Here is a 24,178-nt window from a genome sequence, read left to right on the forward strand (position 1 = left end):
TACCTGAGTCTTGGGTTCATTGTCTAGTACATAAACTGAATAACAGGATCTACCTCACACAGTAGTTGGGTAGACTTTATTAATATTAATAATACCTTGTTAGTGCTAGTCTGAATGTTGACTTTGTGAAACAGAGTCTCATGTAGGCCAGAGTACCCTTGAATTCTTTATGTAGCAAATGCTGATCTTCAGGTTTCTATCTCCTCAGTGTTGGAATTACAGGCCCATGCCACCATGTTCAGCTTCAATGAATTACTTTACTCTTTGGCAGTTTCATACATGTATATAATATACTCTGATCACACTCATCTTTCCATCCTTTCTTACCTGCCTCCCATTCCCACCAACTGTATCTTTTAAGACAGTCTAATTGTGGAGCTCGGGCTGGCCATGAACTTGTGATCCTTCTGCCTCTAATTTCTGAGTGCCAGGATTATAGGTATCCTTTCTTAAAACCAAACCAAACCAAAACAAAAAAGCAACCTAAACCTCTAAGTCAAAACACCAACCCCACAAATCAAAAACCTCAAACTAAATATACACAAACGCCCAGCATATAGTGTGGAATAACATCCTCTACCTGTTGTGTGAAATGGAGAGATGAAGAAATAGCCATTGATCTAAAAAAAAAAACCTTAGCTAAAAAGCATGAGCTGAGCTATGTACTCAAGTCATCCTTGTCCATTTTCATAGCTTCGATTCCCTTGACACTCCTTATCTATGGGAAATATCACTCATTATTTGGGTAATATCTTTCCTTAAATTCTTATTCTGAATTTATTTTCTTCCAGTTTTCCATAGTGCTACATACTGAATTTGGGACCTCATGCTTTATCTTCTTCTGCACTAACCTTCCAGTCCTACAGGGAAGACCTTTTTAGGTGCACAGAGGTATTGAACCTGCTGTTGGGAGCCTCTGCCATTACATGAGCCCACCATCAATAGGAATTTTGCTGCAATGTCATTTTTTCTGGGTGTGCTAATCAAATTTAGTGGTAGTAGTGGTGATGACAGGGCTAGGGGATAAAAGGTATGGTCAAGGCCTTGCCAGTGCCAGACAGTTAGACAGAGGCTCATTGCCCGAAGCATCTTGATGATAAAACCCAAGATATAAACAACAGAGTGTTATTAGAGTTGTTTGGCTTTGGTCCTGGCTACCACTGTTAAAGACCCAAATCTTTTCTGTGGTGACTTGGAGCCTCAGGGCGCTAGTCATAGACACATGCTTATGGCATAGCATTGTTGTTTTCATGACCTTCTGGCTCTGGACATACAAGCTGACATTGAAAGTACTCAGTGCCTGGGAAAAGACCACAGAAAGAGTGTGGAAATCAAGATACTGGGGCATCCAGATGACTTACTGGTAAATGTCATCACAATTAGAAATTAGAAGTTGAGTGGTGGTGTTGCATGCCTTTTATCCCAGCGCTTGGGAGGCAGATGCAGATGGATCTCTGTGAGTTCGAGGACAGCCTGGTCTACATAGAGACTTCCAGGACAGCCAGGGCTACAGTGAGGCCCTGTCTCAAAAGCAAATGAACAAAAAAGAATTAGAAATTAGAGGATGTCTCATACAGTGCATGCAGGGCAGGTGGTGGGGGTGAGATGAAAGTATTTTATGGAGGAATACTCTCTCAGCCTAGATACACGGGAGGGCCTAGGTCCTGCCCCAAATGATATGACAGACTTTGATGATCCCCCATGGAAGGCATCACCCTCCCTGGGAGTGGATGGGGGATGGGATGGGAGGTTGGTGGGGGGCATGGGAGGAGGGGAGGGAGAAGAAACTGGAATTGATATGTAAAATAAGATTATATATATGTATATATATATAACATATATACATATATACATATATATATATATATATATAATATATATATATATATATATATACACAAAATAGTGAGCAGGCCTTGCTCACTTTGAAAACTGAGGTGTTAAGGAAGCTCCAGTAGTATTGCAGCTTCATTAAGCTTTAGAGCCTTTTTCTGGAGTTGACAATCTAGTCTAGTTCTAGGCAGTGTGCAAAGCACATGATGTTACTTCCCTCCCCATTCCGAACTACCAGTGGTCTCTCTTTACACTTATAAGAAGATCCACTGTCATACTACGGTGTTAAAAATTGCAGATGCTGTTTGTAGGAGTTTTTAAAATGTTCTTTAAGGAGAGGGGCCAAGGGGCTGGAGTCAGATTCTAGGAAGTACTGATGGAAAAAAGCAGATGGCTAAGCGCAGCAACATTTAGACTTGGTTAGACTTGGTTATTGGGGCTAGAGGCCTGGTTCAGTGCTTAAGAGGATTTGTTCTCGTAGAGGACTCAGGTTCAGTTCCCAGCACCCACATGGTGGCTCACCACCATGTTCAAGGGGGATCTGATGCTCTCTTCTGACTTCCATGGGCACCAAGCACACATATAGTGCACATACTTGCATTCAGGCAAAATATTTATGCACATAAGTCTAAATAAATGAATCTGAAAAAATTAGACTTGGTTAACAAGCTAATGGCTTGTGAGCATTATAGAAGGGTGTCGATCACTGGGAGCTGTCCTGCCAAAGGGAACCATACTCTTCTCCATGTGTGATTATTAGGCTTAAGGACAAGGGGTATACTTTAGCCAAGGAGCACAGTGATTTTTGTCTGTGATATCTTTATGGACAGAGACCAGAAATGTATAGCAGCACAGTACAAGATTCATAATTTGAACCAAAAGATATTTAACTCAAGAGTCAGCTTCTAAGTGCCTCACTGGATTTGGTCCTTCGGTCAACACTTTTGTTTGTTCTTTTGAGACAACATCTTATATTGTAGCTTTAGCTAGCCTAGAAATCTTGATCCCTTTGCCTCAGTCTCCCAAGTGCAGGACTACAGGCATGTGCTACCATGCCCAGACTTCCAATCCATATTTTTCTCATTTTTATTAGTTATATGGGAATTTCATACAATCAGTTTTTTTCCGTATTTAGCCTCTTCCCTACCTTCTCAGATCTATTCCCCCTTCCCTACCAATCAAACTTAGTGTCCACTTTTTTTTAAACCTTTGTGTACAGTTTGTGTTGCTAGTATACTCCTGCATGTACAGTCTTAACTGGAGGGCAGCCAAACAACACCTTTAAGAAAACTGATACTCTATCCAAGCACCGATCAATAGCCAGTAGCTCTTTAGTTAGGGGTTGGACTTTGTGCTGCCCTCCTTTTCTCCAAGCTGGGATTTTGTTTGGCCCAAGCCTGTGCAGGTCTTGTGCATGCTGTCTCAACAGCTATGAATTCATATGTTCAACTTCCCTGCTGTGCCCAGAAAACAGTTTCCTTGTAGTCATCCATCGCCTCTGGCACTTAAGATGTACCACTCCGTCTTCCACAATGATGCCTGAGCTATGAGGGTAGTAGGTGTGATATCAGTATCCCATTTACAGATGAACATTCTGAAGTTTCTTATTGTTTGTACCTTGATCAGTTCTGGGTCTCTGTGTTAATCAGCATCTAATGTAGATATAAGCTCTGATGAGGGTTGAGCGATGCATCAATCTATGGGTATAACAGCAAGTCATCACTAGTCTGTTTAACATTATGTCCATTTAGCAGAGTAATAGTAGTGGATTCTCCCCTAAGACCTATAGCCTATAACCTGTCTAGGCACAGTTCTCGGCTCCAAAAATGGAGCCAGGTATGAGTTTCAAGTTGTGCACTGGACGTCAAGCCTAATCATAAAGTGATTGGTTACTTCTATAACATTCTTGCCACTATTGTGCCAGCGGGCATGTCTTCCTATGGTGGTCATTGATATAGCTTTCAGGGTTCACAGCTGGTAAGACTGATGATTCTTTTTTCTCTGGTAGCATGCACAATAACTTTCAGTATTATGAAAGCTACCCATTAGGGATGAAACTTCCAGGCCACTACCAGTTTGATAGCTCCATGTCCCATGACTGAAGTACTTGGTGTCTTCAGCAATAGGTCTTGCTATCAAGTTCTGAAGGGTAACCAAGAGTATTGACAATAATCTGTAATGTTTAGGGGTTGTATGAGACCTCATTGGCCAACAACTTTAAGAGAAGAAATCCATTTCTGGCACTGGGCTTTTAATTTGTTAGCATGTAGTCTCTAGTAGGGGCATTGTTGCTTAATTACAGGGTAACTTAAAACTCCTTTTATATGTGTATGCATATATTTTTAAGGAAGCTTTAATCTACATTTCAATCAATGGCATGGATAGCCAATGAGCTGGTCAAATCAGGAGGAACAGAGGGATGGGAGAAATAATAATGGTAGGTGCAGAATGAATATTTTAATAAAGATTCTTGGACAGATCAGAATAACAAGTCAAAATAAACAAAATGACATTAAGTAGAAAGAAAATAGGCATTGGTTTTGCAAGAGCAAAAGTCTAGGATAGTGAGATCTAACTGGATCACAATTCTTGTAACTAAGACTTGAGAGTTACAACTGACAGAGTTAGTAGGGTCTAGTTATGATGTGGTTATTAAACAAAGCTTCCAGGAAAGTAATCTGCTTTGTTGGCATGCAGATCAAAAGGAAGGTTAGCCCCAGAATATGCATATGCTAGACTTCTGACCCTGACTTCTGGGGTATTTGCTTCCCTGTTTCCCATAGTCTTTAGTTTTATACTTGGGAACTCTCTCTCTCTCTCTCTCTCTCTCTCTCTCTCTCTCTCTCTCTCTCTCTCCTCCATCCCCCCTCTTCTCTCTGTCTTTCTCTGTGTGGCTTTTTGAGACAGGGTTTCTCTGTGTAGCCCTTGTTGTCCTGGAACTCACTTTGTAGACCAGGCTGGCCTTGAACTCACAGAGATCTGCTTGCAACTGCCTCTGGAGTGCTAGGATTAAAGTTGTGTGCTACCAATGCCCGGCTGCACTTGGGAACTCTTCATCTGCTTTTTGAGTGCTGGTCTGCCCTGGGGTTTCTTCTCTTTTCACATTGTATTTTGTGCTAGGGTGTGCCCATTCTTCTGCATAGCTGTGGACATCTTGTGCAGAGGATTCTTGAACCTTTTGTCCATTTTTGCATAATCATTTTCACCACCCTAGCCCAGGCTGTCATTATTTCTCACCCTGGCAGTGAAGTTGCCTCTTAACTCATTTTTCTTTCTGTTCTAGGCTCAGTGCCTTTACTCTGTTTGCAACACTAACACTGGCTTTCTAAGGCAGAGACTAGATTCTGTCCTCTGTCTTGATAATTCCTAAATAGATAAATTCAAAACCATTAACCTGGCATTCAAGGACCCTTGAAATCTGGATTCTGACATTCGTTTCCCAGTATCTATCTCCTCATTCTCTCCTTCCTCCCTCTTTTACCCATGCAACCTCAAATTCATGATCTTGAGTGTTGAGATTACAACTGTACCCCACCATGCTCAGCCTAATGTCACCTCCCATATTTTTCCAGTAGTTCTACACATAATCAACATCTACTGAGTACTGGATCCCAGGTTACAGTGCCTTTCTTTTCAGTATGCTTGATTTCTGGCACTTAGCTCAGTCCTTCACTTGTTTCTCTGTGTTTGTCTCCCAGTCAGGATTCGTCCCTTCTGTTTTCTGTCTGCTGAACTCCAATTAATTCTTCAAGCTTAGATCCTATGCCAGCTCCACTGGGAAGTTGGCTATAGTCTCCCAATAGAGTAGTACTTTTCCTTTTAATCCCTGAGCTCTTTGCTTGCATTTCTCATCATTTAATTCTCCCTGGTTTGTATTTGTGTGAACACACACACACACACACACACACACACACACACACACACGCACACACACACACACAATTAGTCAGTCCTTTTAAAATTGTGCTGTCCTTCTAGGTACGTGTTTGTCTGAGGACAACAGTTCTTGGGGTGTATGTCCCTGAGAGGATGGGAGCACATCTTCTATTAAGGATAATTTTATCCTTGCCTGTTTCTGGGCCCCAGCAGGCTGGATAAAAAGCCTGAGAGATGCCCAGATGCTCTTCTTCAATACATAACTAAGCTGGTGGGCAGGGAAATGTTCCTGGAGAAAGGAATTTGGTCAATGCAATAAAACCCCAGCAATGAAGGCATACTAATGGGAATTGTCAGCAATGAGGGGCTGGCTCCCACTCTCTGGGGAATGCCAAACGCCTCAGGAGTCTATTTTAGGGAGGAGAAGAGGAGAAGGACACACATTTATACAGACGAGAACCTTTCTCCTCCCTATGACCTTTTTGGCTGCCAGAAAGCCCCTGGCAAGCTACACAGTACAGCTCCCCTAGGATTCTGTGAAGGTGAGGACTTGGGGCCAAGAAGGGTGGGGAAGTCTGAAATCTGTTTGGTGTTACTTAGAGCATCCTTTCTCTCACATAGACATACAGTTACCTCTCCCGACTTCCCCTTGGAAAATTGTGATCAACACACCTTCATTTTGTTGGCTGTCTCCCCACCTCCAAATACTGACATCTTTGGGAATATTTTTCCCCTACTACCCCTCAAAAGAGATGAAAAAGAGACGTCAAAGACGTCCATGATGGGATAGTGATGGCTGATGAAAGTTTAGTTCTTCCTGGGAGACATGATATTCCTTAGGAGAATGATTGAGACCGAAGGGTAAATGGTGATGACTTGGAGTTCTCCTCACAAGTGGATATGGGTTCATTGTATCTTCTGATTGTAGACACTAAGAAAGTCAAATATTTTTTAAATAAAAAGGAAACAAAATAAAATATTAAAATCTTATCACTCAGAGAAAATAATGACTAACTTCAGAGTGAACTTCCTTTCACATACCTCTTTTTACACAAACAAATATACATTTATAATTTAATGCAAATTTCATGCAAGTGAAATGATAGTGAATATGCTATTAGAATTAAACTATGTAAGAGAAATGTAATAGTCTTATTTTCCATTCTCTTCCCAGGGTCTAGAACTATGTCTGGCATGTAACAGATGCTCAATAAACACCCACTTAATAAATGAAACAAGAACTAAATAGCACTTATTTTGAAATATGCTTAAAAAGCCTGATAATGTATCTTTCTGTATCATTTGTAGAAATGATCCGCTTTCACCCATTCAAATGTAGACTGCTTTACATAACCAGCTCTCTGTTAGTGCCATTTAAGTTATTTCTAAATATTTGCCTTCCCAAGTCATCCTGATGCACCCTTTTCTACTTACAGTTTCTCTGATTTTCTTTTCCTTAGGCTAATAGTTCCCTTGAATGGGAACTATTGGATATAAGGATATGGGTATTTCAAATTGCAATTCATCATCAAACCACCTCAGAAACAGTGTGAAGTTCTTTTAATAAATTAGGTCTCCTACCAACTACCTGCTTGGAAGGTCAGGCCCAGACCCAGACCCATAGGTCTGTGTATGTAGAGCATCATGCAATAATATGTGTGAAGGGCAGACTTGGGACAAGGGAAAGAAAGTTTCAGGCCAGGAAAGTGTGTACAGGGAACTACTTAAATGACCAGGTCACTGGAATTCCTCTTCTAAGTGAAATTAGCCGCATCCCTTGCAAAACCCAAAGTAATTAAGCAAAAAAGGACTAAAATAACATTGTTGACTCATAAAATTGGAGAAAATGATAGCATTAAGTATTAGTGAGCTGTAAGAAATGTATTTTCATGTATTCTTTGTGAGAATAAAAAATGATGTTTCTAAAGGGAAATGACCAATTTCAAAGTTTTAAAGTCATTTTTGTTGTTTAACCCTGCACTCTCAGTTGTAAATTATATCCTTAGGAAACTATAAAGAATATGAAGGCTTCATGGAACACATCAAAGCCCTGAAAGCAAGTCTCACTGATGTACTAGAGGGTTGATCTGAAGCAGTATTAAGTAGGGAGAGGCTGGCTGCCTCACACCAGGCCATGGCTAGAGCCAGGAGGAGCAGGGAACTGAGCTGGAGTGAAACCATGGCTGCTGGGGAGTTGCATGTGGCTCCTATTTCTTCCTGTGGCCAGATGGGCAAGGAGGATCCTCAGAGGCAGTTTAGGGTGAACAAGGCCTGGAGATAAGTTAGGGCTAGAAATCTAAGATGGCTCAGAAAGGCTTTGTGTGTTTGCTCATGTGCTTGCTGCCTCTGGGCCTTGAGGGTCACACGATGAAGAGCAGTTTTCTTCTCCTGCCTCCCAGGGGTCCAAAAAGGGGAAAACTGAAGCAGAAAGATGGGAGCCTCAGAGAGGTCAGCCCCACAGTCCTGCCTACAAAAATAATATGAAGGCTTATTGAAGGCTAGTCAGTAAATCAGGTTGGGGCAGCTTGCAATTAGTAAGAAAATATACTTTAGATCTCCATATTTTACCATTTAAGAAAAGCTCATAGAATTCAAGACACAGATGTCCAAAAGGTAAATTAGAGATTTTTGTTTTTCTAAGATGGGGGTGGTGCATAAAACCTAGGCTGGCCTCCAACTGACTATATAGCTGAGGATGACCTTGAACGTCTGATCCTCCTATTTCACTTCCCAAATGCTAGGTTTACAGGTGTGCACCACCATATCTTGTTCAAATTATAGTTATTTTAAGATGATATAGATTATTTGTGTGGTGGTTTAAAAGAAAATAGCCCCCAGAGGCCCATAGAAAGTAGCACTATTAGGAGGTGTGGCCTTGTTGGAGGAAGTTGTCACTGGAGACTGGCTTTGCGGTCTCAGATGCTCAAGCTATACCCAGTGTGGCATTCAGTTCTGTTGCCTGTGGATCTGGGTATAGAACTCTCAGCTAATTCTCTAGCACCATGTCTGCCTACATGCCACCATGCTCTCCACCATGATGACAATGGACAAACCCTCTGAACTGTAAGCCAGTCCTAGTGAAATGCTTTACTTATATTTTTGGTTGTGAATCTTCCTTATCAGAGTTACTGTGGTCATGGTGTCTCTTCACAGCAATAGGAACTTTGAAACTAAGGTAATTCATATAATTCCTCTTTTTTTAAAAGGCTCACACTTTATAACACCTTCTTATTTCATGGTGATCTCTGAGGATAATAACAGGTTTCTTCTGCCTTATTTATTTTACTGTTTTATCTGATTAAGGAATTTCTAATATTGGAAACTTTCTTACAAGGATAGGGCATATAAGCTGATGAAATATCTCCAATCACCTGCCAGGTTCTTGGAGTTAAAATGTTGGGCTGGCATGTGGATGTTTGTGGTCTGTGCTGCCACAGTAAACCAGCTACAAGCATGGTTTTGCAGTGGTATCAATGACTGCAGACTCATAATTGAGAAAGAGAGACACTGAACACTTCTGTCACACCACCCGCCCCCCTACAAAGGAAATAGTCAGGACAGGAAGTTATTGAAGAGAATCCTTAAAACTATGATAAAGATGCTGAAGTTTTCTTTAAGGGGATGGCCACTGGGAGTTTGACCATGCTCTAATAAGTACATGATAAGTATATGGGCAACACAAATTAGACTTGGTGTATTTTCTTCAGGGAGGGCACAGGGGTGAGAGGGTGGACCTTGGAGGAATGAGAAGTGAATGTGGTCTGGGTACATTGTATGAAATTCCCAAATAATTAATTAAAAGATTATGTTGATGAAAACAGTTAGCCCTGGCTGAGGTGATAGTAGGAGGAGATAGTTAGAGATTTTACTAAAGACTTTAATGTTTTTCTTTCTCAGTGTGATTATTGTTTTTTTAAATTTTTTGAGAATTTCATTCAATATATTTTGATCATTTTCTTTCTTCCCCTCCAACTCCTCCAAGATCCTTCCCATAGCCCTGCCTACTCAACCTCATGTTTCATCTCTCACTTTGTTAAATGATTCCCTTTATTTTTGAGAATTACAATATAATTACATCATTTCTCCCTTCCCTTTCCTCCCTTTAAATCCAGTCATGTACCCCTCCTTGCTCTCATTCAAATTCATGGACTCCTTTTCAATTAGTTGCTGTTATTTGCATATATGTATTTATATTCTGCATATATACACATGCATGCATACATATATATGCCTAAATACAACCTGTGCATTCTGTATGTTACTCACATGTATGTTTCCAGGGCTGACCATTTGGTGTTAAATAACCAATTGGTGTGCTCTTCCCTGGGGAAGATTATTTCTCCCATGCTCAGCATTCCTTAGTTGCCTGCAGTTCTTTGTGTGGGGTTGAGACCAAGGGGATTCCCCCCCCTTGTCTTTGTCATGTCCATTAGTGTTGCCCTCATTCAGCTCTTATTTAGGCAGTTATGTTGGTGAGAACTTACGGATGTAGCTTCTGATATTACTGGGAGACACAGTCTAGCAGCAAACTCCCTGATTCTCTGTTTCTTGCAAGCTTTCTTTGCCTTCTTCAGCAATGTTTCCTGAGCCTTAGGTGCAAGACCTGTTGTTTTGTGGATGTATACATTTGGACTGGGCTCTATAACTTTGCATTTTGATTGGTTGTGGTTTTCTGTAGTGGTCTCAGTCTGTTGCAAATAGAAGTTTCCTTGATGAGGGGTGAAAGCTATACTCATCTATGAGTATAAGTAAAAATGTTTTTAGACTGTAATTTGAGATAGTGCTGATATAGTAAAATGGCAATTGTAGGTTCTACTCCAAGACCCATGACTTCATTAGCCCTGGACAGTTGGCTTGGTTTCCAGTATTAGGCATGATTTTTATCTCATGGAATAGGCGGGCTTGATGTTGGCTGTTGGGTTACTGTATATTGCCTTTATTATGTTTAGGTATGTTCTTTGTAACCCTATTCTCTCCAAGACCTTTATCATGAAGGGGGGCTGAAATTTGTCAAAGGCTTTTTTAGCATCTTGTGAGATGATCATGTGGGTTTTTTCTTTCAGTCTGTTTATATGGTGGAATACATTGATGGATTTTCATATGTTGAACCATCCCTGCATCTCTGGGATGAATCCTACTTGGTCATGGTGGATGATTTTTCTGATGTGTTCTTGAACTCTGTTTGCTAGTATTGTATTGAATATTTTTGTATCTATGTTCATGAGGGAAATTGGTCTGTAATTCTCTTTCTTAGTTGTGTCTTTGTATGGTTTGGGTATCAGGGTAATTGAAACCTTGTAAAAAGAGTTTGGCAATGTTTCCTTCTGTTTCTATTGTGTGAAATAACTTGAGGAGTATTGGTATTAGATCCTCTGTGGACATCTGGTAGAATTCTGCACTGAATCCATCTGGGCCTGGACTTTTTTTGGTTGGAAGACTATTGATAACTGTTTCTATTTCCTTAGGGGTTATAGGTGTATTTAAGTTGTTTATCTGGTCTTGATTTAATTTTGGTATGTAGTACTTACCTAGAAAATTGTCCATCTCCTTAAAGTTTTCCAATTTTGTGGCACACAGGTTTTTGAAGTATGACCTGATGATTCTCCGGATTTCTTCAGTGTCTGTTGTGGAGATTGGACATTCCCAGGGAGTATGAAGAACAACATCCTGATTTACTAAAGTCTTAGAATCCTAGAAGCCAAATATGATGGCCCATGTCTGTTATTATAGCACTTGTGAGATTGAGGTAAAAGGATTTCTATGATTTTGAAGCCAGCCTGAGCTACATGATTCTTATCATGTTCTTTCTCTTAAAACACACACACACATCCTGCAGTGTGGTTGATATACCCAGAGACACTTTGTTGGAAAAGTTGATTTTCCTTTGTCAGCAGGTATCAATTGCAAGTAGCTTCCTGACTAGGGGTAGACTTTGTGACCATCTGCTCCTTCTTAGTAGTGGGTTTTTGTCTGGCTTGAGTTTGTGCAGGTCCTGTGCTTGCTGTCATAGTCTCTGTGAGTTCATATGTGTATCAGCCCTGTTGTGTCTGGAAAATACCATTTCATGGGAGTTACCCATTAAACTCTGGCTCTTACAGTCTTTCCACCTCCTCTTCTGCGCAGATCTCTGGGCCCCTGGACTGTAAATTAATGCTCAAAATTTCAGTGTGGTACCCTTTTCTTATCTTTTTCTGTACCGGGGAGTGTTTGGATCAGGGGCTTCTGTAGATCAATTTTCTTTGAAGTAATTTCCCGAATTCTATCTGAATGAGGAAAGTATATTTTCTTTGCTGAGCAGGATAAGGTAAGATGCCTCAAAGTGATTTTTGCATCTTGTACACACGTGTGCAAACATGGAAAGAGTCGCTAAAACTTTAATAGTGATAGTAGCAGAGGAATGGCTCTGGAGGGAGAATGGAATAAAAAAAAGCCTATTAATTTTGCTTAAAACACTTGGTATTCAAATTGTTTCTGGTAATATGCATTGCTTTTACCACCCAAATGGCAAGAATACCTCACAAAATAAGATGAAAAATCCACAACACTCTAAACCTCCATATACTTAAAAATTACTGCAGGGCTAATGGTATAGTTGAGTGGTACAACAGGCTGCTAAGCATGTGGCAGGCCCCGTGATACACAGTCCCAAACAGCAGAGTAGAGATGCACAAGGCATCATTTATGATTGCAAAATAGAAAACTAATACAAATGTCTACCAATAAAGTCTGATTAACTGTTGATATGTTAGACTATCATGTGCCCATTTTACTAATATTTTAAAAGACCTTTGGATTTTGAGTATCTCAATAATACCTCAGCCCATCCTCAAACTTATGATCTCCTGTCTCCCACCTTCAAAGTGCTGGGATTACCTGCATGGTCCACTGTGCCAGGATTAAATAGATTTTTAATCATATGGGAAAATTACAGCTAATGTAGAGTTAAAAAAGGAGGATGGAAAATGGTCTATGTATCATGACTCCAAGACTATAATTGAGAGATACATGCACACAAAGGATCGTTTTGTGCTACATAACAACCCACCCTCAAATTTAGTGATGGGAAATAACACCAGTCACTTTTTGACTCTCAGCTCTCTTGGGGTTGCCTGTGACGAGTCACATGGTCCTTCTTTGAGCCCCTCTCGCAGTTGCAGTCAGACAATGACTCCCTCAGCCACATGTCTGGCAGTTGATGCTGCTTGCTCACTAGGAACCCAGCTGGAACCGTTGGCTGGAATGCTTACATGTGGCCTATCCATGTGGCCTGGGTTTCCTCATAGCATGACAGCTGGGTTCCAAGAACAAGTGTCCCGAGAGAATGAGCCAGGTGGAAGCAATGCTGCTTTTAAGACCTAGCGCCAGGAGTCATGCTGCATCTTTCCCTACATCCTTCTCTGTTGGACACAGTTGCTAAGACCACCCATCCATCTTCTTGGAGCTAGGAATGGGACCCATCTCTGGATGGGAGTAAGTGGCAAAGAATTTGTGAACTTGTTTTTGAAACTACCACATATGTTGAAATGTTTCCAGTTAACGGTAAGATTAAGGTTTCAAATGAATTCTTCCTTTTGGAGTTGTCCAAATTATATACAGAGAAACATACATGACTTTTAAAACAAGAGAAGAAAATGTAGCCAACAGCTGTCAAAGAGACAAAAGTGCTAGGCAGAATTTAAAGCTCTGAAGTTTAGTTCTGACTAAGTCACTGTGAGCCTGGGCAAGTTTCTTTCTCATTTCTGGGATTCTTTTTGTTCTGACTCCCACAATCAAAGGTTTGGCCATTGTGATCTGGAGGCTTCTTTAGCCTCTGGAGTTTAGAGGATATGCTTCCTTTTATGACACCACTGGCTCCTGCCTCTTCCTTCCCATTTACCTCCATGCATACCTTCTGTTCACACTCTATGTTTTAGTGCTCCTTAGGGCTCCACGTTGAACCCTGGAGCCTCATTTCAAACATTCTAACCAAGATCCCAGTTTCTGTTGCTTTATCTGCTCTGTAGATTCACAGCTCAGGGTGAGTTCAAGTTCCCACCACTTTTCTGTTCACTACTCAGGCTGCTGGAAATAAAAAAAGATCACAGTTATGAAGTTTAGAGCCAATACAAATTTATGGTTTCCCGTTCTTAGCTAGGTCATCAAATGGGCAGCCTAGCAACTCTGTATGTCCCTAGGCAGCTCATTCTTGGATTTCTTAATTTCTTTCTTCCCTCTCTCTTTTTTTTCTTGTCCTCCCCTTCCCCCTTTGAGACAAATTCTTATAATGTTGCTGGTCTGATCTTGAACTCATGATCCTTCTGACTTCAAAAAAAGCAATGCATATCTACTTCCACAGTAGATGATTATAGGCATAAGCAACCATACCAATCTAATTCTTGAATTTCTCTTCCTCTGTATCTTGAAAGTCTCACTCACTATGTACACTCTCAATAGGTCTGCCTCTTCCTCTGAAAACTGCAGGCATGTGCCATCATGCTTGTACCCTGCTTTTCCTTTTAATTCCTCTTTCACCATCTCTTTACTCTGTTAGACTTTGACTCTGTTTTGTGGTAGAATATTATTTTACGGTGTGTGACTTTTGTTTATGCTGCATCTGTTTAACTCTGTGAAGCTGTGTTACTGTGCCTGCCTAAAACACCTGGTCCTAATAAAGACCTGAATGGCCAATAGCAAGGCAGAAGCAAGGATAGGCATGGCTGGCGGGCAGAGAGTATAAATAGAAGGAGAAAGGAGGCAAGAGGGGCATCAAGAGAACAAGGTGAGGAGTACATGAGGGACTATCCACTCAGCTACCCAGCCAGCCAGCCAGCCAGCTAGCCAGCCAGCCAGCCAGCCAGCCAGCCATGGAGAAAGAGTAAAAGTAAGCTATGTAGAAGTAAGAAAGAGCTGGGGTCTGCAGGCAGATCGATTCGGCCCCTGTGGACCAAGCAACTCTGAGTCTGCTGAGCTCCCTGGGCTACTGCCACCCCCACTCAGGGCAGAGGTGAGCTGCTTCAGCTCCTGCCTTGGGCCCAACTAACACTTGCCCACTCTGGGAACTCCCGTTCTGGGGTCTGCAGGCAGATCGACTCGGCCCTTGAGGACCAAGCAATCCTGAGTCTGCTGACATCTCTTTGCTAGTCCCACTCTTCCTCACCTGGAGAGCGAGTGCCTCAGACCTGCCTGCACCCACCCTGAGACCCATCATAAGAGAACCTTGGACCCATACACACCAGGAAAGGAAGAGACACCACCTGCACCCACTGGAAGAAGAGATGGGAAGACGACAATATAAGAACACATACAACAACAGGAAAACCAATATGACACCACCAGAGTCTAGGTACTCTACACCAGCAAGGCCTGAACATCCCAACACAGATGAAGCAGAAGAGAGCAACCTTAAAAACAACTTCATGCAGATGATAGAGACCCCAAGAGAGGAAATGAGAAAATCGTTCAGAGAAATAGAAGAAAAGATGAAACAAAAGATGCAAGAAATCAAGGAAAGCCAAGGAAATACAATTAAACAGCTGAAGGAAACAGGTCAAGACCTGAAAACTGAAATAGAGACAATAAAGAAATCACAAACTGAGGGAGTGCTGGAAGTGGAAAAGCTTAGTAAACAATCAGGAACCACAGATGCAAGCATAACCAACAGAACAGCAAAGAAAAAAGGCCAAGTAACATATAAAGGTAAACCTATCAGAATTACACCAGACTTCTCCATGGAAACTCTGAAGGACAGAGGACCTGGATAAATATTCTACCAAGTCTGAGAGAACACGGATGTCAGCCCAGACTACTATACCCAGCAAAGCTTTCAATCACTGTAAATGGAGAAAACAAGATACTCTGTGACAAAACCAGATTTAAACAATACATATCCACCAATCCAGCCCTACAGAAAATACTAGAAGGAAAACTCCAACCTAAGGAAATTAACTACACTCACAAAACATAGGCAATACATAATCCCACTTTCCCAAAACCCAAAAGAAAAAGCAGGGTAAATCCACATACAATACCACTACCAACAACAAATCAAAAATAAACAAGAATAAGCACTCAATGGTCCTTAATTTCCCTCAATATTAATGGTCTTAACTCACCTATAAAAAGACACAGGCTAACAAAGTGGATGCAAGACAGAATCCATCCTTCTGCTGCATATAAGAAACACACCTCAAATTCAAAGACAGACATTACCTCATAGTAAAGGGTTGGGATAAAATATTCCAATCAAATGGACCCAAGAAACAAGCTGGGGTAGCTATCCTAGTATCTAACAAATTAGACTTCAAACTAAAATCAATCAAAAGAGATGAAGAAGGTCATTACATACTCATAACAGAAAAAATCCATCAGGAAGAAGTCTCAATTCTAAACATCTATGCCCCAAATACAAAGGTACCAACATTTGTAAAAGAAACATTAAAACTCAAATCACAAATAAGACCTCACACAGTTATAGTGGGAGACATCAACATCCCACTCTCACCACTGGACAGAACCACCAGACAGAAACTTAACAAAGAGACAAAGGAACTAACAGAAGTTATGACCCAGTTGGGATTAAGAGACATCTATAGAACATTCCATCTAAACACAAAAGAGTATACCTTCTTTTCAGCATCACATGGAACCTTCTCTAAAATCAACCACATACTTGGCAACATAGCAAACCTCAACAGATAAAAAAATGGAATAATCCCCTGTGTCTTATCAGACCACTTTAAAGTTAGAATTCAAAAACAACAGAAATTGCAGAAAACCTACCAACTCATGGAAATTGAACAATGCGCTATTGCACCACTCCTTGGTCAATGAAGAAATAAAGAAATTAAGGACTACCTAGAATTCAATGAAAATGAAGACACAACATACCCAAATTTATGGGACACTTTGAAAGCAGTACTAAGAGGAAAGATCATAGCTCTAAGTGCTCATATGAAGAAACTAGAGAATAGTCACACCAGAGAGTTGACATCACAGCTGAAAGCTCTAGAACAAATGGAAGCAAATTCACCCTGGAGGAGTAGATGCCAGGAAATAATCAAACTGAGGGCAGAAATCAATAAAGTTGAAACAAAGAAAACAATTCAAAGAATCAATTTAACAAAGACTTGGTTCTTCGAGAAAATCTACAAGATAGACAAACCTTTATCCAAACTAACCAAAAGGCAGAGAGAGAACATGCAAATTAACAAAATCAGAAAAGGGGGACATAACAACAGACACCAAGGAAATCCAGGGAATCTTTAGGTCATACGTTGAAAACCTGTACTCCACAAAATTGGAAAATTTAAAGGAAATGGACAATTTTTTGGACAGATGGCAGAATTAGCTCAAAGAAGAGCTAATACCAATACTCCTCAAATTGTTCCACACAATAGAAGCAGAAGGGACATTGCCAAACTCTTTTTAAGAGGCTACAATTACCTTGATACCCAAGCCACACAAACACAACTAAGAGAGCTACAGACCAATATCCCTCATGAACATTGATGCAAAAATAATCAATAAAATACTGGCGAACTGAATCCAGGAACATATCACAAAATCATCCACCATGATCAAGTAGGCTTCATCCCCAGGATGCAGAGTTGGTTCAACATTCAAAAATCTATCAATGTAATCCACCATATAAACCAACTGAAGAAGAAAACCCACATGATCATCTCACTAGATGCTGAAAAAGCCTTTGACAAAATCCAACACCATTTCATGATAAAGGTCCTGGGGAGATCAGGGATAACAGGAACATACCTGAACATAATAAAAACAATATACAGTAAACCAACAGGCAATATCAAACTAAATGGAGAGAAACTCAAAGCTATTCCTCTAAAATCAGGAACAAGACAAGGCTGTCCACATTTTCCATATCTCTTCAATATTGTCCTTGAAGTTCTAGCTAGAGCAATAAGACAACAAAAGGAGATCAAGGGGATCTAAATTGGAAAGGAGAGAGTCAAGCTTTCACTGTTTGCAGAAGATATAGTCTACATAAGTGACCTGAAAAACTCTACCAGGGAACTCCTACAGCTGATAAACACCTTCACCAAAGTGGCTGGATACAAGATTAACTTAAAAAAAAAAACAGTAGCCCTACTATATATGGATGATAAATGTTCTGAGAAAGAAGTTAGAGAAATATCACCCTTTACAATAGCCACAAACAACATAAAATACCTTGGGGTAACACTAACCAAAAAAGTGAAAGACCTGTATCATAAGAATTTTGAGTCTTTAAAGAAAGAAATTAAAAAAAGATACCAGAAAATGGAAGGTCTCCCATGTTCTTGGATAGGTAGGATCAACATAGTAAAAATGGCAATCTTGCCAAAAGCAATCTACAGATTCAATGCAATCCCCATCAAAATCCCAGCACAATTCTTCACAGACCTTGAAAGAACAATTCTCAACTTTATATGGAAAAACAAAAGACCCAGGATAGCCAAAACAACCCTGTACAATAAAATAACTTCTGGAAGCATCACCATCCCTGATTTCAAGCTCTATTACAGAGCTATAGTCCTGAAAACAGCTTGGTATTGGTACAGAAATAGACAGGTAGACCAATGGAATCGAGTTGAAAACCATGAAATTAAGCCACACACCTACGAACACCTGATTTTTGACAAAGAAGCTAAAGCTATACATTGGAATAAAGAAAGCATATTCAACAAATGGTGCTGGCATAACTGGATGCTGGCATGTAGAAGGCTGCAGATAGATCCATGTCTATTGCCATGCACAAAACTTAAGTCCAAATGGATCAAAGACCTCAACATAAATTCAGCCACATTGAACTTATTAGAAGAGAAAGTAGGAAATACCCTTGAATGAATTGGTACAGGAGATCGCTTCCTGAACATAACCACCAGTAGCACAGACACTGAGATCAACAATTAATAAATTGGACCTCCTGAAACTGAGAGGCTTCTCTAAGGCAAAGGATGCAGTCAGCAAGACAAAGCAGCCCATAGAATGGGAAAAGATCTTCACCAACCCCACCTCTGACAGAGGGCTGATCTCCAAAATTTACAAAGAACTCAAGAAGCTAGTCTCCAAAACACCAAACAGTTCAATTAAAAAGTGGGGTACAGAACTAAATAGACAATTCTCAATAGAGGAATCTAAAATGGCTGAAAGATGCATAAGAAAGTGAAGGGGATCGGGAGAAGAACCCCTGACCAAATTGGAGCCCGAGGGCAGGGAGAGGAAGGAGAGTCTTCATTCAGTTGCTGTTCGAAGCAGAAACAGGCACCCATACTAAGCACTGAACCATACTACTGGAATTCAGTTGTGGAGAGGGAGGAGGGATGAGCAAAGGAGCCAAGACAGGGATGGAGAGACCTGCAGAAACAGTGGACCTGACCTACTGATAGAATAGAGTCCCCAGCTCTCTGTTTTCCGACTGGAACCATGGAGGCTGTGACGGAGAAGAAAAAAGCAGGTTCCTGCTGTGCCAGAAACCCTTAAGAAAAAGGGAAGGAATTTTGCAGAGTTGAAGGTGAAGCGCTTTCGAAAAAACTTTGCACTGAAGACACTGCAGAAGGCACGGAGGAAGCTCCTGTATGAAAAGGCAAAGCATTACCACAAGGAATACAGGCAGATGTACCGGACAGAGATTAGCATGGCTAGGATGGCAAGGAAAGCTGGAAACTTCTATGTGCCTGCAGAACCCAAGCTGGCATTTGTCATCCGAATCCGAGGTATCAATGGTGTAAGCCCAAAGGTTCGCAAGGTGTTGCAGCTGCTCCGTCTTCGTCAGATCTTCAATGGCACCTTTATTAAGCTCAACAAGGCTTCAATTAACATGTTGAGAATTGTGGAACCATACATTGCATGGGGGTACCCCAACCTGAAGTCAGTAAATGAGCTCATCTACAAGCGCGTCTATGGCAAAATCAATAAGAAGAGAATTACCTTGACAGACAATTCCTTGATTGCTTGATCTCTTGGTAAAAACGGCAACATCTGCATGGAGGATCTTATTCATGAGATCTATACAGTCGGAAAACACTTCAAGGAAGCAAGTAACTTCCTGTGGCCCTTCCAATTATCTTCTCCATGAGGTGGAATGAAGAAAAAGACAACTCATTTTGTGGAAGGTGATGATGCTGGCAACAGGGAAGACCAGATAAACAAGCTTATTAGACGGATGAACTAAGGTGTTGCCCGTGGTATTTTTGTAATCTGGTCAGTTAATAAACAGTCACAGCTTGGCAAACTGGGGAAAAAAAGAATGGAGTCCCTAATCATAAAGCTGAGGAAACAGCATTGAACCAAACCAAAACCTCTGAATGTGGGTGCCAGCTAGGAGCCCAAGACAGTCTATGGCTCCTCTGACAGAGAAGACAGTCTATGGCTCCTCTGACAGAGGAGCCAGTCTTTATCCCTAGAGCACAAATGGACTTTGGGAGCCCATTCCCTATGGAGGGATACTACTGCAGTCCAGATACAGTAAGAAGGGTCTAGACCCTCCCCAAACAATATGACAGACATTGTAGGTCCTTGGTAGAGGGCCTCACTATCCCTGGAGAGGAGTGGGGGGGAGTTGGGTTTGGGGTGGGTTGGGTGGGGAACATGGGAGGCAGGGAGGGCAAGGGGGATGGATATGTAAATATGAGTAATTAAAATAATAAAAAATGGAAAAAAAGGTGTTCAACATCCTTAGCCATCAGGGAAGTGCAAATCAAAACAACTCTGAGATACCATCTTACACATGTCAGAATGGCTAAAATAAAAAACACCAATGACAGATTATGCTGGAGAGGATGCGGAGAAAGGGGAACACTCCTCCAGTGCTGGTGGGAGTGCCAACTTGTACAGCCATTTTGAAAATCAGTATTGTGATCCCTCAGGAAAATGGGAATCAGTCTACCACAAGATCCAGCAATTCCAATCTTAGGCATATACCCAAAAGAAGCACATTCATACAACAAGGACATCTGTTCAACTATGTTCATTGCCGCATTATTTGTAATAGCCAGAAACTGGAAGCAGCCTAGATGCCCCTCAACTGAAGAATGGATAGAGAAAATGTGGTACATTTACACAATGGAGTACTACTCAGCGGGGGTGGGAGGTGGGGGGGACAATGGAATCTTGAAATTCACAGGCAAATGGATGGAACTAGAAGAAACCATTCTGAGTGAGGTAACCCAGTCACAAAAAGACAAACATGGTATGTACTCACTCATATGTGTATTTTAGACATAGAGTAAATGATTACTAGCCTACAATCCACACTGCCAGAGAAGCTAATAAACAAGGAGGACCCTAAGAGAGACATACATGGTCCCCTGGAGAAGGGGAAAGGGACAAGATCTCCTGAGCAAATTGGGAGCATGGGGGGAGGGGAGAGGGAGCTAGGAGAATGAGAAGGGGAGAAGAGGAGGGGTGAGGAGGACATGATAGGGCAGGGAGTTTGAGTTGGGGGGAGAACAGAAGAGAGCAAGATAAGAGATAATATAATAGAGGGAGACATTATAGGTTTAAAGAGAAATCAGGTACTTGGGAAATGTCTGGAGAGCTACAAAGATGACACCAGCTAACAATCTAAGCAGCAGAGGAGAGGCTACCTTAAATGTCCTCCCCTGATAATGAGATTGATGACTGTGTTATATGCCATTGTATAGCCTTCATCCAGCAGCTGGTGGAAGTAGAAGCAGACACCCACAGCTAAATCTTGAACTGAGCTGGAATCCAGTTGCAGAGAAGGATGAGAAATGAGCAAAGGGTCCAGTCCAGGCTGGTGAAACCCACAGAAACAGCTGACCTGAACAAGGGGGAGCTCTTGGTCCCCAGACTGATTGCTGGGAAACCAGCATGGGACTGATCCAGACCCCATGAATGTGGGTGTCAGTGAGGAGACCTTGGAAATCTATGGGGCCCCTTGTAGTGGATCAGTACTTATCCCTAGCATAAGAATGGACTTTGGGAGCCTATTCCACATAGAGGGAAACTCCCTGAGCCTAGGCACACTGGAGAGGGCCTAGGGGCTATCCCAAAGGCTATGTCATACTGTGAAGACCCCTCATTGAAGGCCTCACCCTCCCTGGGGAACAGAAATGGTATGGGATAGGTAGGGTGTTAGTTGGGGGGGCAGGGGAAGAGGGGAGGGAGAGGGACTTTGGATTGACATGTAAAATAATCTTCTTTCTAATTAAAATAAAAAATTAAAAAAGAAGAAATATAAAAGCCCAGAGGGAAAAGGTAGAAGGGCTAGAAAAAAGGCAAGCTGAGGCCAGACATTCATAAGTAATAAGACTCCATGTGTTATTTATTTCAGAGCTGGGTGGGTGGTGGGCCCCTGAAAAGACCAAAGAGTAAAACAGCACAACACCGTCTCATTTAACTGAACACCTGAGAGCTTGAAAATAGACAGCACACTGCTTCCTTAGTTTTCCTCTTTCAGTGCATGTAAACTCAGTTTTTGTTTGGATCCATTGTTTCCCCAGTTCCTTCTACCCAAGTGGAACAAGTGTGGTCTTCCCTTTTCAGCGCATATCATCTTCCCAAGCTTTGATTCCTCTTTCCCCTTTTCCTCAGACATTGTTTTGGTTGACTTACTATGTAGAGTAGGCTGTCCTCCAACTCACAGATATCTACCTAATTCTGCCTCCCAAATGCTGGGATTAAAAGCATGGGCCACCATGCCCAGTGTTTACTCAGACATCTTCATGGTCAAATAATATTACATTCATCAAATAATGGACCCTGGGTTATTTTTACCTTTTGACTAAAAGTTCTACATTTATTATCATCTATGAGACTTCCAGTTTCTCTATTTGTAAATTTTAAACAAAATCACTGTATTGTAAGTAATTCACAAATAGAAACATCATCATTAACTTGGTTAGTCTCAAGGTTTGTTCATGGCAGTGAAATTCTAGGTGTTTATAGAATGGCCATTCTGAAGTCATGAAGCTTCACTTGGGGTTTTACACTTTCACCATCAGTCACATTATTTCTTTTTTTTAATTTTTAATTTTTTATGCTATTCTATTGTTTTTATTGGTTTATTATAAAATCAATACATGCTTATTATAGAATGTTTTAAATGAATGCAAATTATTTTTAAACTCCCATCTGTTACTTCTTTTTTATTCTTTTTATTTGATTTAGAAACAAGATTGTTTTACTTGTCAATCCCAGTTCCCTCTCCCTCCTCTCCTCTCCTACCACTCCCCCAACTAAAACCCTACCTATCACATATCCTTTCTGCTCCCCCTGGATTGTGAGGCCTTACATAGGGGGGTATTCAGAGTCTATCATATCCTTTGGGATAGGGCCTAGGCCCACCCCCGTGTGTCTAGGCTCAGGAAGTATCCCTCTATGTGGAATGGGCTCCCAAAATCTATTCCTATGCTAGGGACAAGTACTGAACTACTACAGGAGGTCCCGTAGATTTCCAAGGTCTCCTCACTGAAACCCACGTTCCTGGGGTCTGGATCAGTCTCATGCTGGTATCTCAGCTATCAGTTTGGGGACCAAGAGCTCCCTGTTGTTCAGGTCTTGTATGATTCTTGCTATTTCAATATCTAGAAAGTTGAATCTATTTATCACCATGGATAAACAAAGAAACAAACTTAAAAGGAATTGAAGCTAGAAAAAAAAAAGGCTTTGTAACCTTTCTTGACTTGTGTTCTCTTGCGTGCATTCTGTCTTTATCATTACCTAATACCATCCTCTGTGGTTTCTTCTTTACATGCACAGGTGTATATTATGGATTAGGATCAACATATGAGGGAGAACAGTACTTTCCTTTCTGAGTTTGGGTACCACACTTATTAGTGTACTTTCCATGTCCACCCATTTTCCTGCAGATTTCATGATTTTATATTTCTTTATGGCTGAATACTACTCCATTGTGTATATGTTCCACATTTTCATTATCCATTTATTTGTTGATGGACATCTAGATTGGTTACATTTTTTGCTATCATAAATAAAGCAGTAGGCTAGGCAGTAGTGGCACATACTTTCAATTCCAGCGCTTGGAAGCAGAGGCAGGAAGATCTCTGTGAGTTCAAGGACAGCCTGATCTATAGAGGGTGTTTCAGGACAGCCAGGGCTACACAGAAAACCCTGTCTCAACGACAACAAAATTGAGCAATAATTATCACTCAATCTGTCTGCCACTCTAGTAGATGTAAAGTGTCATTTCAGTTATTTTCTTAAAGCATAAACCTTGTTTTTACAAACTATATTTTGGAAGTTAAAAATTGCACTGTAGTATCTTTAAAATGTTATTAGGTTAAAGATTTTTTTAAGGTTCTCTGATTGTTGGTTCAGTCTCTGTGAGCCCCTATGAGCCTTATTAGTTGATTCTGTGGGCCTTGTTCATTTGATGTCCTCGACCGCTCTGGCTCCTACAGTCTTTCCTCCCCCTCTTCCATAGGATTCCCTGAGCTCCACCTAATATTTGGTTGTGAGTCATCTGCTCCCCTTAGTTGCTGGATGAAGCCTTCGTGAT

General features: G+C 41.1%; 1 protein-coding gene across 1 annotated transcript; it reads left to right on the forward strand.

Moving 5' to 3' along the window:
- The first annotated feature begins 19,241 nt into the window (after window positions 1-19,241).
- LOC100766517 (60S ribosomal protein L7-like) lies at window positions 19,242-19,930 on the forward strand. The gene has a single exon (XM_035450037.1). It carries the CDS (start codon window positions 19,310-19,312, stop codon window positions 19,649-19,651), a length of 342 nt encoding a protein of 113 aa, XP_035305928.1. The 5' UTR covers window positions 19,242-19,309; the 3' UTR covers window positions 19,652-19,930.
- The last annotated feature ends 4,248 nt before the right edge of the window (window positions 19,931-24,178 follow it).

Source organism: Cricetulus griseus, chromosome X, assembly GCF_003668045.3.
Source record: "Cricetulus griseus strain 17A/GY chromosome X, alternate assembly CriGri-PICRH-1.0, whole genome shotgun sequence".
NCBI classification, from domain to species: Eukaryota; Metazoa; Chordata; class Mammalia; order Rodentia; family Cricetidae; genus Cricetulus; species Cricetulus griseus.

Bases quoted from the DNA above. Each gene is read 5' to 3' on its own strand.
- LOC100766517 (XM_035450037.1), top strand. From the start codon at position 19,310: ATGTACCGGACAGAGATTAGCATGGCTAGGATGGCAAGGAAAGCTGGA.